Raw genomic sequence first — 18,013 nt, forward strand, 5'->3', positions numbered from 1 at the left:
TCATGCGTTCCTGCCATGTCACAGTGTGTGTGTGTGTGTGTCTGTGTGTGTTGCTGCCCTGGCACTGTGCTTATGTCCCCCCTCATTAGCCAGTCGCAGGGTGGTGACATCCTGAGCGACTGGCCCTTCAAACACACACTTCCTCTTCATACCGGTGAATTCTTCTTTCTACAGGAAACCACACAAAGACTCGTATCTAATGGACCTCTTTTTCCGGGCTTCACAGGAAAGAAACTGAAAACTGAAGTAGGGTAGCATAGGAAGTACTGCAGTCATATCAACAGAAAATTCCCACTCCCATCTAATCTGAATCATATTTCTTCTGATTGTAATATTATATATCATTTTCCCACTGTAGTTATGATCTGTTCACGTGCCACACACGTGACTGACTTTACTTAGTCCCATCTTAATTTGACGCACACTAGATTTATTTAAACTGAATCAGTAATTAGATTACTGGTAGAGAGGACACACACTCGGCGCAGTGTGTATCAAAAATGTTTTACATAAAATAAATAATGAATTCAATATTGTATTTGTTTCTGTTTTTAAAAACACAACCACACTGAAAGAAGTCCCTGGGAAAACTCACCACCCAGCCCCCTGATAAGAGAACATATGGCGACATATACTAAATGCTTAGTACGCGGCCCCTGAAAGGCATATTGTATGATAAACAAACCCTATTTGACTTTCCCGAGAGCATCTCTGCATCGTTCTGTATCCTTTCCATTATTCTGGCATTCACTGTGAGGCGGCCATCTCCTCAGGACAGGAACAGGAATCAGCTGACATGAGCTTGTGATTGATGTTCACTTGATGCTTATTGATCGCTGGTTGCCCTGGGTCTTGTACACAGAGTCAGGGTCAGTGCTTACCCATAACACTGGTCCTGCAGGGCATTAGTGCACAGCTACAAAGGTTACTGTATGACCCAGGGAATAGGAGGGGCGAAAAACTTTTGGAGGAGCAAGACCATGCAAATAATAGAATGAAGAGTCCTGTTGGTGGGTTTATGGTATTATAATATACCACAAATGGAATTAGAATCACAAATATTGATTGTATTCACTTAAAGATCTTCAGTGCATAACACAATCTAATTTATGAAATGCACTAACAGGACAACATATTACATTAATGTCTCTTCAGATTTCAATAAAAATTTAAGGACATACTTGGTGAAACAATTATAAATAGAAGATATAAAAAGGCATTTGAAACCCGTTTCAAGTGAAAATGTTGCGGACGTCATATCTCCCTGGTTGGCGCCTGGGTAAATATAGTTGGGACCACAGCATGAATGGGACCTTGTGCATCCTCCTACTCCGCTAAACTAGATTGGCTCTTAATAGTGTGCACACACAAGTGTATGTAGTAAGCAGCTGTAGCCACCTTCCTATTAACTCTTCCTCTTACACTGCTGAGCTCTCTCCTGCAGAAATAACGCTGCCTTCAGGAAACACTCACATCATGATGGGTGCATATGGACAAAGACTGAGAGAGATGCCCACTGAATGAATGCCATTACTGAACTGGCCAGTAGCATTGCAGTAATGGCATTAAACCATATAAGAGCAGAGCACAGCTTTACATTTAGGGGCACACGCTCTCAGTGAGGTCTGTTTGTGGCTCTAAACCTTCTGTAATCAGTTGCTAGATCAAGCGCTAACGGAGAGACACACCCTATCACTTTCCCCTCTCAAAGAAACATTGGGCTCCTTCAAACAGTTGTCATTGTGTCTTATTATAATTGACACCCAACATGGTCCTCTGTTACACAAGTTCAATCTCAAGAGCCCCAAAGAGAGTAGCTGCAGAATAAAACCGATTTGTTTTAGCATCCAGAGGACTGGTAGTGAAGACAGAGTTTTAAGTAGGAAAGCTAGTGGAGATGAGAGAAAGGGGGGGATTGAAGTGTAAAGAAATAAGAGGAAGGAAAAGAGTGAGAGCAGTGAGAGACAGAGATGTAGAAGAAGAGGGAGAAAAAGAAAAAGTAGTAATGGGGGAAGTGGTGCGTGTCTTTTCTGCAAATCTCCTCTTTCACCTCTGCTCTCCTCCAGCTCTCCAGCCAGGGCCAGTCAAGAGACACTTCACCTCGCACCCGCATACACATGGAGCCCGAGCCGACACACAGACGTACATACACACACAGAGAGAGAGAGAGAGGACACACACTCACAAAACTGCACTCTCACACACATCCACACTCGCACAACTGGCATATAAGTATTTAGCTGCCCACTCAGAAAAATAAATGGTAAAGCACAGACAAGAAGGCTTTAACACACACATGCACACACATAAACTTTAGTGTCAGAACACACGCACACACTTGACACCAGATACGTGTACATATAGGCATCCATATGCTCTGTGTGCAACGACCCATCAAAGACAGACATGGAAATAATAACAGTTGAGTGTAACGACACACACATTCACTCACTATGGATAACTCTACACATGTGCACCAAATCACTGCCTCCCGGTCCCACACAACAGTAAGAAGCAATTCATATGCACCACATATGTGACATGCAGTGCAGAACAATGTGCACGCACACACACACTCTCTGCTGTATCTGTGTGTTAACAGGCAGATTAGCATGTTGTGCGATCTGCACTAAAGATTATATCAATCCCATTTCTTCACTCAGACAAAGGAAAGCGGAGCATTTTATTCATCCCCTCTGAACGACCAGCATTCACTTTCAGGGGTTTAACTTAAACAGGCAGGACTGTGTAGGCGGCGCAGAAATATGTGAAATAAGGAAAAAATCAACAAATATAACTGTAACATTGATCCCAGGGAAACGTTAATAAATGTTAGAATAAATGGAAATAGAAGAACTGGACTGGAAATTTAGAGTCGATATTTAGGGTGGGTGTTTTGTTGTTGTTGTTTTACTATAAAGCTAATATTATCAGTGACAAAATGCCAGTATGCTATTTAATTATTTGAAAATAAAATTTAAAAAAAGATCCTGAGTGAATCAGTGCACTCTTCTACTTTTTATTTAGGAAATAAAAATATTTTTAGTAAATATAAATATCGATTTTAGCATATCCTTTTACTGCTTTTTAGTTGAATTATATTTAAGCTCCCTGGCTCTTACATTTGTAACTGAATGACGTGAGGAAATGCAGACTTAGAGCTGGGGCTTTGATTTCAAAGTCCAAAGAAAAATATTGCAATCTAGAAAAATGCATGTGCAACTTAAAGAATGTAAAGACAAAATTCTAAGAAAATGTGCATTATTATGATTGATTTCTACTGATTCCTAATTTATCCTGGACATGCTAACACGTGTATTCCATGTGGAGCTCAGAGTCTCTGTGTGAGGTGAAGCAGTGCTGAGACACAAGCTGTGATGCCACTGTACCTCTTCCAGGTCTCGGCCCATAGTCGACCTGTCGCACTTCAAAGGAAGCCGCGTTACAGCACCCTTGCAAAAAGAAAAGGAAGAGGCTATTTTAGAGAGAGTTTTAGATCGAAGACACACACGGATTTCTTTCTTTCCCTCCTAGCTCTGCTGTAAGCCTGGGTGGCACCATCAGATCCTCAGGTTGAGGTGATGCGTGAGTTGTTCCCACATTCCACTGACTTGAAGCTGAGGAGGTAGAAAAAGACGAGGCCTGTGGCTTCTGTACTATAGAAGAATTATCCCTGATGAACCAATTAGGCTCTTAGAATCACTTAACTGAGGGGGTTTAACTTGCAAGGGTCAATATTCCTAGTCATGCGTCAGAAGCAGCGGGCAGTTTAGGCTCCAGATATTATCACAACCTAATGCCTGGGAAATAACTCAACCCCTAATTAATGTGTGTGTATTATTCCTTCATAAGAACAACTATAAACTTTCTTTCTTGCAGTGTTTTGTAAAAATGTGCGCCACTCTCTGAACATTAGAAAGCTGAGAAAACAGGCAGTGAGCTATTTATTGAATCAATTCCATTGATTTCATTTAAATTTCCTGGCGTTTGTGCTGTTTCCCGTTGACACTTGCGTGGATTATGAAGGTTATGAGTCTGCTGCTATGAGATTTTAATAGTTTCTTCAAAGACTAAGGCCTGTTTTGAAAGGTGTAATTTACAAGTTAGATGCAAAGAGAAATGTCTGGCTCGCCAAATGTTGTTAATTTCGTTCGTTTGGAGAAACAGGATAATCAAAGCGACTGCATGAAGATCAATAGGCCTATGAATTTTTAACACCGAAGTTAAAACTGATAGAAAAAATATTGAATTCCCCTTTATTTTTTGATTTGTTTCTCTAATTTGTAACAACGCCACCTCGTATTTAGATGTGGAACGTTTCATTTCCTTCAGAACATCTGATTATAGTAATAAACTCATTTATTAATTATGAAATATTTGGCAATTACAGCCGAAATATTCAGTGAAAAGCATAAATAATAAAGGCGTAAATCAAAAAGGAAATCGGGAAATTCTGAGGAAACATTTCTTTTCAAATTGCCATATGTTTTAATTAGGTGATTTTACAGTGAAAGAGGCAGGTGCTGCTTTCTATGGCTTGATTGTGCTAGAAAACACCAAAAAAAAGGTTTAATATCAGATGTCCTGTTTCATAATAACATAATTAAAATGTTTGCTTTACTTTGTTTACAGTCATCGGTCACTGGCGTCTTGCACCGAGATGCCCAGACACCTGCTATAAACCATGTCGTTTAAAACGTGGAAAGAAATTGATACATTCATGTCAAACTGATATTTATCTCATTTCTTAAGTCCTGTTGTCAAGTGTGGCTTACAAAGAATTTCAAAGGCATTACCAAATGTGTGGCTTGGTGATGCCCTGCATCTCACCACAGCCGTGTTTGTCCTGAACGCACTGCGCAGAAGTGTGTTGCGTCTCTATCGATCAGACGGAAATATAATTTGGCCTAACAACGATAAAATACCGCATCCCTCGTGTCACCTAGTTGATCTTTAAGGGAGAGAGGGGAGATTTTGAAACACAAGCCCATAACGCATTTCTTTCCTCTAACACTCCAGGGTGCGCCAGCCTCCACAAACACAAAGTCATTATCGGTTAGATTCCAATAAAGCGAGTCTGTCAAGGAACAGGCTTCCTTAGGAGAATTTATGTCATGCCTACTAAACATGGGAAGATGTCTTCTAAGTAGTGCGAGCAAGGATAAATAACAGCGAGTCCCACAGCTGATTATATTGAAACAACGGTGCGCATTTGTAAAAAGGAGTGGGGATGCAAACGTGGGGTCCCAACAGATCCTGAGCGCAGGGGCCCATCCACCTGCTTCATACGGGGAGAGGAGGAGAGAAGAGGAGCTGTATCCTCTCAGAATTCAATGCACCAGTCTCTTCCAAATCAATTATCAGTAGGTTTTAGGACCGGTTTTTTTAGGAAAAAGAAATTAAATGGACTTGTAGAAATGCGTTGATGCGCAGCGATGCAGTTCATTTGGGCGTGAACACATAATCTTTTGGTAGATTAGGCAAAGAGAAATGCAGAAATTGGGGCATTTCTCATTAAGAAACACAAAGCAATGTCGGAAAAGTTGCGTTAAAATGAAGGATAATATTCCCAAAGTTACACCGATATGTTTTGACTACATTAGACTTTGGAGGTATTAAACACACTAAACTAAATGGGCTGTAATCACGGGCCGGCAAGGTGACACAAGTTCCTAATTATTTACAAGACAGCACAGCTGTTGCGCAAGAACTGCTGTGGCCTGGCTGAGCGCGCACCAGCATGTGCATGGTACGGAGAGCCTGCAAGTCCCGCTATGATTAACTGCAACCTCACAAACATCTTCTGTCTTTACTGTCTCCCCCTCACACAGGTGCGCGAGAACGGACGCGCACATACAAACACACATATGCGCCTGCACGAAAGTCGACTTGCACTCTTCACTCCTTCGGTTTTTAGCCGACCAAACGAAAAAAAAAAAACCCCCGTCGTCTCTAAAAACAACTCTCTGCTCTCTAACTTCGAGGGTAGTTTTGGAAAGAAAAAAGATACAAAACATGGAAGAAATTCAATATAGCATCCAGGATAACGTGAGAAATGTCGGGAGGATATGGCCCTTCCTCAGGCGGTGCAGGCGACCTGTTCTCATCGCTACTTTTCCAGGCGAGCCTGTGCTCATTCATGGCTCCTCTGCTGTCCTGCAGCCGCACAAGGGGCTTCCTGCCTCGGCCACATGAAGTCAATTAGCCGGTCCCTGAGGGTTGCCCCTTACCGAGTCTTTATCAGCACCGAGGTTACCAAAACACTGCTGTTGCTCGCTTTTCAACTCCACACCGCTCACACACCGATTACAGAGACGTATGTAACAAATCCGGACAGGAGACGACCCATCAAATACATGTTAATCTGATAGTCTGCAAATTTTGCATTAAAATGTGTTTTTACAAATACACCAAATATGCTAGTGTACTGTAGTTATATAGAGGAAAATGGCATGTATTAAATGTGTAAAATTAAAGGGAACATGAACAGAAACTACACAAATGGAAACAACAACATAAAGTCACACACAAACATCAAATCGAATTAATTCCAAAATTGGAAAACAGTTATAGAAATGCAGTTGCAAGTGAGGTTTCTTAATTTGAAATATGACAAACAATACACTTGCCACAACCACCTCATCCCCTAAATTACACACACACACACACACACACACACACACACACACACCTACTGACACACAAACACTCTTTTCTTTACACACACAGACCAAATGTGAAAATCACTGTAGCATCTAAACACACCAAGAGACAGAAAAATAAAAGTTTGGTTACAGAATGAAAATCTAGAAGGAAGGAAGGTGAGAGGAGGCAGAGATGGAGAGGATGAGGGAGTGAGGCTGAGCTGACGTACCTGCTGGGACATTCTGTAGAGGAGGTTGCTGTCAGTGCTCTGCTGCTGCCATGTCCCCATGAAGCCTGGCTGCTCAGCACTAGGCGGTCTGGTGCTGAACTGCATGGAGCTTTCGCCTGCTCCCTCAGCGCTGCTGCTAACGATACTAATGCCACCCAGACCGCTTCTGTTGCCGCTGCCGCTGTGGCTGCTGGAGGGGTGGCTCGTGCAAACGCCAGTGGTGCTGTTGGGTCCGTTAGCTTTAGCTGGAGGTGACCTGGGTGGCTGTGGGTCTGTGCTGGGCTCTGGTGGGACTGTGTCACACTCACTGCTTCTCACATCCAACTCTGCCTTCTTGGACTTAGACAGAGAGAGGGAGAGACAGGGAGGGAGGGCAGGAGGGATGTGGGAGTGTGAAGGAGGAGAGAAGAAAAAAGTCAGTGAAGGTGGGTTCTTCTGGGGTCGTGCTGCCTTTTTTCATCTCACGTGGGTCCTGCTTCTCGAGGAGGACAGCAGAGAGAGGAGAGATGAGGGAGTTGATGTAGCCTATGTGTGTGAGGTTTCTTGGCAGCTCTGATGGCAAAAGAGTGCATGTGGAGTTAATTCTGGTGAAGAGAGAGAAAAGAGGGCTTGCGGTGATTTTCCTCAGGGGCCTCGTCTCGGACAGGGCAAGATGAGCGGAGCACTGGAGATGAGGAGAATGATGGAGGTGAGACGGGGGACTGATGAAAATGTGAGTAAAGTGAAACCAAAATGAGGAGGTTATGGGATTTAGTGAGGAAGGACACATAATGTTGCTTGTGGCCTCAGGTTTTGCTTTAATCCATCTGTCAGTCATTTTGTACTTGGACACAAACACGCAAAGGAAAATGTTTACAGCATGCATGCATACACACATTTAAAAACTGACACAGTGCTCTAAAGTAAAATAGTAGGAAAGTAAAAGTTAACCTGGGAGCTGCATCAGCACACTCAGCACATGCACGCATAAAAGCAAATAAGTGTAATTCTGTGTAATGAAAATATTTGTATATAATGTAACAAGTCTTAAAGAAATGAAAATCAAATGTGTGTACTACGTTGTTAACCAGAAACAGCAGACAATTAAATGTAAAGTAAATAAACGGTTTCGCATAAAATATGAACATCAAGCAAATAAAACCTTCAAAAATCTCAAAAAGTCCAATTTTCCAAACACAGAAAAGTCCCATACAAAGTAAACAGCTGAGCCAATAAATTGCATGAATGTCTCTTACCATCAATTCTGTGTCTGTCCCAGCAAAGTGAAGACGAGGTGTGGGAGTGAGCCACCAACTATCCAGCTCTCCCTGCCTCCCGCTCCTCTCTCTCTCTCCTTTTCTCTCTCTCTTTCTCTCTCTCTGTGATCGTGTCCCTCTCTCGACGTCCGTGCCACCGCCTGTCCTCTCTCTTTTCCTCTCTCCCTGCTTCTCTCTCTCTGACTCCTCTGTACTCCGGCGCAGCCGCTGAGAAACTGAACTGAACGCCTGAGCCTGTGTGTGTCTGTGTGTGTGTAGGTGTGTGTGTGTGTGTGAGGGAGAGTGAGAGTGGGAGAGAGAGGTGGTGGCTCTCTGAGTGTCTGTATGTAAGAGGACAGCGAGTGAGTGTGTCTGGTCGGTGCAGGCTCAACTGAGTCAACTGTGCTGCTCCACTCTGAGATGCTCAATGACACTTTTCCTCACATACAGACACACACACACACACACACCCTCCTCCCCTGCTAGGGGCAGGAAGGTGGGGGCAAGCGCCATCGCAGAGCAGGAGAAGGGGGGAGGGAGCATTTGTCCCCCTGCTTTATTACAATTTGCGCTGCGAGCAACCGGCACGTCTCAGAGCAACTTAGTTCCCCTGTGGGACAGTCCCACCACACACACACACACACACACACACACACAAAGTGCTCTGTTTCTATTGAGCCTGAAGAAAAGCATCACTGTTGCAGACTGTTATCAATTATTTGCTTCTTTAATTTAAAACAATGAAATTGAGTATATTCTATGGAGAGATTTTTTTTTTAACACAGCTGAAAATGGTTTTGTTGCTGATTTGTAGGGCGGCTGTCAAACAAACAAACAAACAAACAAACGAAAAAATATCAGTAGACTTGTTTTATCACTATAAAAATCTACCACCTTTGATATTCACCCACTGAGGTTCCATTTTAGCCAAATTGGTCCCCACAGCAGCAAAGATAAGGGGATAAAATGAGGGATGGAGGTGTAAAGGGGAGGCAGACGTGGAGGAAGAGACACACAGGAGAATAAAAAAAAAAAGATTGGAAGGAGATCTATGCTTCCTTTGACACAGCACAGGACATGTCTCAAACAATAAAGACATCCCCCCCTCCATCTCCACCTTCCCCTCCTTCTCGTCTTCCCTTTAAATCTCCCATCTCCTCTTCTCCACCCTGTCTTTTCACTCCACCATCATTAGAGAAATGACATACCAGGTGCCTCAGTCCGCAGCGAGAGGGAGATGTCACCGTGATCTTAGCACTGCAGAGGAACAAAAGAGAGGGGGACAGGAGGAGAACTTCTCTTCTCAGCTACACTAAATGGCTTCTGATATATAAAGTCACTTCAGATTTTGTGGTAAATTGCTCTAGAAAGCTGCTTGGTTGTCTGTTAAAAGCCTTTTGTACGATGTACTTATGGCAGTGTACTGTTAACCTTTGCTGAGATTATCACACCAGTTGTTATTGTTATGTACAAGACATTTTGTGTAGCTGAGAGAAAAGTGTGCATTGTGTGTCTTACCACTTTTAAAATGTGCAATTTTGCCTCAAATTCTGTTTACATCTGCACTCCTTTCTCCATCGCTGCCTACATCTTTATCTTTTGGTTTTCTTTTGTGATTTTTTGTGTCGATCAGATGGCACTATTTACCTCACTTTTTTCTGTCTTTTACTACTCCTCCTTTCCCTTTTTAATCCTTTCTTCATTTATCTTTTGCATATAGTGGCCTGCATCTTATCAAAAGCCTCAAGCAGCCTTGTTGTAAAAGGCATAATGTGTCACCCTCTGTTCATGTACCGCCAGCTTCGCTCTTAACAACTTACTGAAAAGGTAATGCATGAGGCTTAGGCTAATTATATTAAGTGACAATTTAGCAGCAGAGGTTCCTTTTTGCTTCCCAGCTCTCTGTCTCGCTCTCCTTCTCTCGTCTGTAAATGTGCTGGTCTGTGGGTTTTTCGAGTGGCACTCAGTGTTTCAAGTCAAGCTGGTGGCTCAGCTTCTGACCTGGCTGGTTAATGGCTGTTATTTGTGGGAGGGAGGAGTGGACTCTGCCAATATTGCTCCAGCTCCCTCTCTTTTCCCCCTTTTCCCTTCCTTGGCCATGGTAATGGCCATGATGCCAGAGGAAACGAAAAAGAGACAGAAGTAAAAATATGGAGAAGGAGAAATTTGGAGGGGAAACAGGGAAGGAAAGGAAATAGAAAGATGAAGAATCAAAGGAAACAGGAAAGGGCAGCGAAGAAAGATGTAGGAGATCCTAAGGCTCCTTTATTAAAACTATTATTGTGCAGGACTTGAGAATTCCCCTCAGGGCCGGGGTCCATGTCGAAGCCCATATAATTAACTAGAGGCTCAGCTACGGATCAATTACCAGACAAGCAAGTGATAGCCGAATCAATGGAAGATCATCAGGCTCGTTATCAGTGTTGCAACTCATTAGAGGAAAAGTGAGGTAGAGAAAGAGGGAGAGCATAAAGAGGGGGTGTAGTGGGGAGCGAGGGTGGTTGAGGCAGGAGGAGAGGGCAGAACTGGTGGCAGCGTTAGCCCAGAGACTGATGACTGCGTGTGGGACACTAGTGTGTGATGTATTGTATTCTTTCTTTAACTGCCACTGACTGGTGACAGGGAGAGCCTCATGTGACAGAGTGCAGCCTGCTCTGTAGCAACAGTCACTGAGGCTTGTATGGATCAATACAATCCTGTGCATGAGGTTAAAGCGCTGCCACAGCACCCTTATCCCCCACTGACCCAGTCTGGGGTACAGTCCTACTATGGTTAACAGTGAAGCGTTACAGAACAAAGCCTATGTTTCCAGGAATAACTGTATTATTTTGTAGGAATATCTTAGCAAATTAATTATATTTTAACTAATACCATCCTTTGCCTTGTTTATGGCTTTGTAGCCACTAGAAATGTCAAAAGTACATTTAGTCACACTCTGTCAGCTGTTTCAGGAATAGTTCAGTTGATCAACAAGTTTTTTCTAGTCAGAGCAAATATGTAAAAAAGTCAACAAGAAAGGACACATTTATCTGCACTTTATGAGTTACAGTCTCATGAGAAGTGTGATGCTGTTGCCAAATGTGATGTGTGTGCAAGCAGTACTTGCAAATCGGTTTTATGAAAAGGGCTCCAAGTATTAGCATATATAAGCTTAGCAACCCTTAAAATATGTGGTCATTAGCAGACAGAGAAGGTCTGATGACCTCTGACCTTCCCTGCGCCTGGTCCTGCTGTTCACACTGATACCATTTAAAATATATATTTTAAAAAACATACTGTAGATGCATGTATTCACAGGTCATATAATGTTTTCACATGCTTTGGCAGCAAACTTAGTGAAATCGATGAATTGATTGTTATATCTATTCAGTCATATCTTCCTTCTGTTTGTATTCAGCAAACAGACAGGACAGTAAGCATGGTTTAGGATTTTATAGTACAATACAATTATTCTGTGTACTGTGTACAGCACCAGTGGTGGACGGAGTGCTCAGATTGGTTACTTAAGTAAAAGTGGCAATACCACAGTGTGAAAATACTCAGAAAGTACCAAAAGTAAAAGTACTCATTATGCAAAATGGCACAGTTTATATTGATGTACATCATATTATCCAATTATAATTATTGATGCATGCACATCTCATTTAATGTTGCAGCTGGTAAAGGTGGAGCTGATTTAACTACCTTATATGTTTAAAGTTTGAAATACTGCTGGCTATCTTGTGAATTTTACACCAAGGATCAATAATACTGCATGTTGTTTTATAAACCTCATTATGAAAAGTAACTAAAGTTATCAAATAAATATAGTGAGTCAAAGTACAATGTTTTTCTCTGAAATCTATTGAAGTATAAAGTAGCAGAAAATGAAAATAAGTAAATTACAGATACCTCAGAATTGAACTTAAGTACAATTACTCTTTACCACTGTACAGTATGACAGTGCAACCTGTTCTCCGTGCATAATGGCTGTAAAACATTGAAGTACTATTGTTAAGTTTATACATAATACCATTTACAGTGGTAATGCAGTGTATTACTTTTTCTCTAATTGGTGTGGATGGCTGTAGTAAGGTATAAGTAGGATTCCAACTGCTTACAAATTGTATTTAGACCTACAGAATATCAGTGGTGAAGAGGGATTTTATTTTATTTTATTTTAAAAACATTAATAAGATGGGCAGCATGGTGACGCAGTGGTTAACAGTGTTGCCTCACAGTAAGGAGGTTCCAGGTTTGAGCCCCGGCCGACCTGGAGCCTTTCTGTGCTCTGTTTGTATGTTTTGCATGGGTTCTGACTGAGTACTCTGGCTTCCTCCAACAGTCCAAAGACATGCAGCTTAAGTTGATTGGAGATTCTAAATTGTCCATAGCAGTGAGTGTGGGTGTGTGTGTTTGTCTGTCTCTATCAGCCCTGTGATAGACTGGCGACCTGTCCAGGGTGTACCCCGTCTCTCGCCCAGTGTCGGCTGGGATTGGCTCCAGCTCCCTGCAACCATCTTCAAGATAAGCGGTATAGATAATGGATGGATGGATATTAACAAGCTAAAGCCTATAGAGCACATCAGGTAAAAGAGAGTAAAATAAGTGCACGCTGAGACTATGTGAGACTTAAAATATTCTTGACCACTTATAGTGCTTTTTGTCTTTTGACCATAAACTACTGTTTTTCAGAAGGTGCCCTCCATCAGTCCACATTATTATACCCATCAAGCCTCTCAGCGGGGCCTGTTTGTTTCCCGAACACTGGCATCTAATGGGTCAAATAGCTCAGAAATTGGGTGCGACACTGAATTGTTAGAACATTCTCAAGAGAACCAATTCTCCTTTCTATGCTCTTAAGTCTTGAGAGGCAGAGTACCTCGCTTTTCATTTTCTGTGCAAAGTGAGAAAACCTGTACAAGGAAGCATCAGTGAGTACAAAACAGATGCAGAGGTTATCAAAAAGTCATAGTTGTGATGTTTGCCTGCTGTGTTATTGTTTTGTTTTGTTTTCTTTCTTTTTTTTTAGGGAGATAATTTTTCATGGAATGAAATCACAGCTGAGCAAAATCAAACTCAAATTGGCCTTTTACACAATAAAACAAGGGCAAACGAAGGACAGAAGCAGAGGGAGTGGAACAGCATAATTTGCACAGTGATGGTGATTATGTGCCACAGAAACAAACTGATTGAGGCCAGTAGAAGAAGGCTGATGAGCGTCTCTTTGCTTCTCGAAGGGAAAGAACACGGGTTCACTTCAGGTTGTCACGTGAAAGAAACATTTAGAGTTCATCCTGTCAGCTGTTCTGTCATCCAAATTCTTTTTCCAGATTAAATTGTTGAGATTTTTGTCTATTTTGGGTTAGATTATTTAAATAAAGAAGATGATAATAATTGTGGTTTATTAATACTGGTGGGAAGTGGCATTTCCACCATATGAGTGAGTGCAGCCTTTGTGCAGGAGCACATGGCTGAGGGCTGCTACTGTCAGTGACCTGATCTATGATCATACAAGGATCCTCTCACACACACATACACAAAGAGGCAGCATGTGTGCATGTGACAAGGAACAGTGTGTCGATCAGATGGCACAGGGAAAGAACTGTCACTGTTCTGCTACTACTGCTACAGGGCCACAAGGCATCATATGACACAACAGGAACAACCTTCCGCTTGTGGTTACGGCAGAGAGAGACTTGGAGAAAGATGTAAAGAGAGAAGGATGAGGGCACCGAAAGGTCTGAGAGGAATGAGAGAGAGCCACATGATTTTCTGTGTCACTGATCACTACAATCTGGCCTCTGCTAAAAAGTGCCTCTTTATGAAAACACAAGAGTAAGAAAAGGTGAAGTGTCTCTTTCGAGTCCAGTGAGTTATTTATAATTTTCAGCTGTATTTGTCATAACATAGAATGGTGAAAGTTCAGCGGTGGAATCTGCTAATGCCTGTTTGGTAATTCATGACATAATGACACATGATATGTGAAGTACTCCATGTGTTTCCTTTACAGCACACTACACACACACACACATTCATCTTACTATTGCATTATTGATGTAGTCACACGTTTGGTGTAGCCTATAACATCATAGTCATCTGCTTTCTAGGATTATTTGCTGCTCTTCTTTCTGCACATTTACAAAAAGTATGTTAGATCATGGAAAGCATACATGTGTTAAGAGGTGTGGGGATATTGTGTGAGAAAAGGAAGAAGGAGGAGAAGAAGCCTTAGGGCAGAGACACACCAAGCTGACCGTCGGCCACCATCGAGCTGTCGGTGAGCGTCGGTCAGGGTTCGTCTTTCTCGGGTGTGTCCCTCACCTGGGCATCTGTCCATTGGGCCTCTTTGGTGAGACAGAGATCACTCTGATTGGCTGTTGAGCTTATTGAATCAGGGCACAAGAAAAGAATGGTTTGGGAAAGCACCTTCAGCCTGTTGATGTAGTATCTGTGGTTTAACCCGTTTAGTGCAGTTTTCCTTATTTTTCACCTCAACAACCTCCTTTCTTCTTCCACATCCCTTTCTGAATGGTGAATACAGACACTGCCACCTGCTGGTAGGGGGAGTTATTTCTGTCACGCAGGTGCAGGACGTACATACTAGCTGGTCGTTGGTTGTAGTCTGTGTGGTACATTCAAGTGTCACTTTTCAACCCGACTAGCCAGGACAAAGCTAACATGAGGTGACGCAACAGTCGGCCTTCTTCGCTGCTACTTCTGTCACATTGGCTTGGTGTGTCTCTGCCTTTAGAAGGAGGAGAAGAAGAAACAGAAGCATAAGAGGTAGAGTTCCATCACTTGTCTAATGACGGTGGTGGTTTCATAGCATTTTACGGTGGTTTTTTCAGGACACCCTGAACTCATTCTTCTGCTTCCCACTTTCTCTGGACTCACTCACACTTGGATAATTCTCTTCTAATCATTTCTAGTTTTTCTCCTCCTCTGCCCTCATTTACTTCCTTCACGTCTCCCTCCTCCTCTACTCTCCCTCTTCTCACCTCATCAGACAGGCCTCCACCTCACCCCTTTGCTGCCTCCATCCCCTCACTCCTGTCGTCTCTCACTGACCCGTGCTCCCCTCCGGAGTCACAGGGCGTTGTGTCTCTACCTGCCAGGCTCCCTGACAGCCCCACGTCCCCCCTCACCCCCTGAGAGGAGACCGCCTGCCCATCCGGAACGCTGCTGTAGCAACCCTGCCAGCGCCCCCATTGTACACCCCTACCCCACACCTCCACCGACCCAGTCTCCACTGAACCTCACACTGAGAGTTTGTCAAAGTCCTTTCCTACAATGTCTTCATTCTCTTCTCTCCTCCCTGCTAACTTCCCATCTCTCCATCTCTCCTTAGCCTGTTTTTACCCTTTGCCTCTAACAGCCCTAAGACTTTTTTCCCCTTCTGACATAACTAATATAGTTTTACCTCTTTTAGCTTCCTGCTCCCTTTGGCAATTGTTGATGCACTTTTTCACCTTGCTGAGGTTCATATAAAAAAGAATAATATCAGTGGCTCTTACAGTGATCTCCATAACTGTTTGCTTGAGGATTGCTACTTGATGTGGTGGGACAAACACTGACAAAAAATATAGCTTCAGAAAAAGTATGATTCAGTTATTGTAGGGGTTCAAAAAGGAAAACCCCAGCATATAGACAACTATGTATTCCATTGTTGTAGTATTGTGTAAACGGATGTCCAAAACAGATTTTCCCCTTGGGGATTAATAAAGTATCTGTCTGTCTGTCTGTCTGTGTGTCTGTGTATCTAGAGAGTACCAATACAACGGCTCCTACTGCTTCCACCCTTTTGGCCACTTGGGGGCAGTAGAAAAAAGCTGTGAATACATCAAATTTTAAGTTGATATGGCAAGCTTGTTAGCAAACAGTTGCTTTTTTATACATCAAGCAGTTACAGAGAAACATAAGCATTTGTTTGGAGTTGTACATACAGTGTGTCCACCTGTTGACTATTAGTCCAATACTCACTCTGTTTTAGCTCTGTTTTTGGTCTCCACCACTCCTGAGGGAAATTTCTGACTTTTCAGCTGCACAATGTTCTGCTGTGTTCACCAGCTAATTGCTAACCATGTCTGTGTGCTGTTTGGTGCTGGGAAAATGGCATACAGTTTTTAAAGTTCCTACTGCAGCCAAAAATGATGCTATGAGATCAGCAAAAGTGAAACGAACAAGCAGGCCAGACAGCCGCTCAGTGAGCTAGAAGATGCTACAAAACATCAGTTTCCTTTAGGTTCATCACTATGAGCACATTATTATTATCACTTGAAATATTATTTATAAAATGTTGATTATAGGCCACTGAATTTTTCAAGTGTGTTTACTGTGTCTTTTAGAGTTAGTCACCCCTGAAAGTATTGACAGTAAGTAGTCCAGTTTAACCTACAAGAGCTTCTGACAGTTTGTGAAAAGTGATTTTCTGCCACTGAGGAAATAAAGTCCTGACAAGTAAAAACGAGTTCACCACATCTCCCAATGTCTTTACTGCAAAAAAAGAGAGAGAGAGGCTGGACTATCTGTCAAGAGCCTGAAAAAATGATTTCAGCCATTCCAGGAGTGTGACAGTAGAGTGCAGAGTATGAGACGGAGCCATACACAGGGAAGTGTTTCATGTTTCGCTTCTTTGAAAAACAGTAAAAACAAGACTTCAAGGATGAGGATCTCCTTGGACTAATAGTATCTCAGGTCTAGTTTGATCAGATATTTTTCCAAAAAACAGTTGCTGGAAAAAGGCAGAGTCATCATATAATCATAATCATCTTATATTCAGCTTTTATGAATGAATTAATTTCTTTTGACTTAAAAACCCAACAAAATGGGGATTTATCAATCTGATGCTTCCTGTCCTGCTATGGCTGTGTGTAAATGTGTATTGAGAGAGGTCATTGGTTTCCAGCTGTGCATGTGCTCAGCGGTGAGGTAGTGAAGAAATAGGAATCGCACGTTGTCAGTTAACATTTGTGAGTAACAGGCAAGTGCACAACTGTTTTTGATATAGAAAATAAAAATTCAGTGACCTCACAAAAGCTGAACCACAGTCCAAAAGAGCTGTGTCCCATCTGAATCCTCCTCAAAAACAAATGCTAAACTGATAGGGAAGTGGGAACCAAAAACACGTGGGGTACATTAGCCATGGAGTCTTTATTTATGACACAAACATGACAAGGAATATAACTGCTAACAACACAACAAACACTCCCAAATAAATGTCACATAAATCATCCAGTGGTGCTAAAACCATTTAGCAAACAAGAAATAAAGTTTTGGTTTGGGACTTCACTTCAGAGGAAGGGCAATTTCAATCATGAAAAAAGTTTGCATTCAATTTTCACCCCCATCACATCCTTCCTTCTCTTTCTTCTTCATCCTCATTCTTTTTTCAACTGAATATGAAGAAAGGAAGAGTAAAAAGTGTAGCTTCAAAAGTAAAATTTTTTTTTTTTTAGTTTCATATGTTGTCTGAGCCAACCAAACACTCGACACATTAAAAAGTCATTTTAGTCCTTCTTTCTTCCAGTGAACTTGTGGAGAGGTTGTAAATGCCCATCACTGCTCTTCCCTCATCCAAACCTCTTGTAATTGAATACTAGCATAGTGAATGTAGAAAGAGGACAAACAATAAGAAGACATGATTATTATTATTCTCCCATCAGGTTTCAGTTATGGGGGGGGGTGAACATCAAGTCAAATTAAAGTGTATAGAAGGCCACTGGTATTGGGAGGCTTTGCTGAAAGCTCTTGTGTATTAACACACATTCTTACACACGGCCAACTCACATTATTTGATTATTACAACCCCAGCCACAGATTTGGCATGCAGGCCCTGACCTTAGAACCACTTCCACACAGAACAAGAGCCTATTAGTCTGAAAACAGTGATGAGAGAGAGGAAACATCTCCTGTCTACATCTGG

General features: G+C 42.2%; 1 protein-coding gene across 1 annotated transcript in view; it reads right to left on the bottom strand.

Annotated features, from left to right (window-relative positions):
- bnc2 (basonuclin zinc finger protein 2) overlaps nucleotides 1-18,013 on the bottom strand; it is a 166,577-nt gene that overhangs the window by 90,826 nt on the left and 57,738 nt on the right. The window contains 2 exon segments of the mRNA XM_020591748.1: nucleotides 3,390-3,452; nucleotides 6,875-7,213. Of these exon segments, the coding sequence (XP_020447404.1) occupies nucleotides 3,390-3,452; nucleotides 6,875-7,213 (402 nt within the window).

Source organism: Monopterus albus, unplaced genomic scaffold, assembly GCF_001952655.1.
Source record: "Monopterus albus unplaced genomic scaffold, M_albus_1.0 scaffold15.1, whole genome shotgun sequence".
Lineage (NCBI taxonomy): Eukaryota > Metazoa > Chordata > Actinopteri > Synbranchiformes > Synbranchidae > Monopterus > Monopterus albus.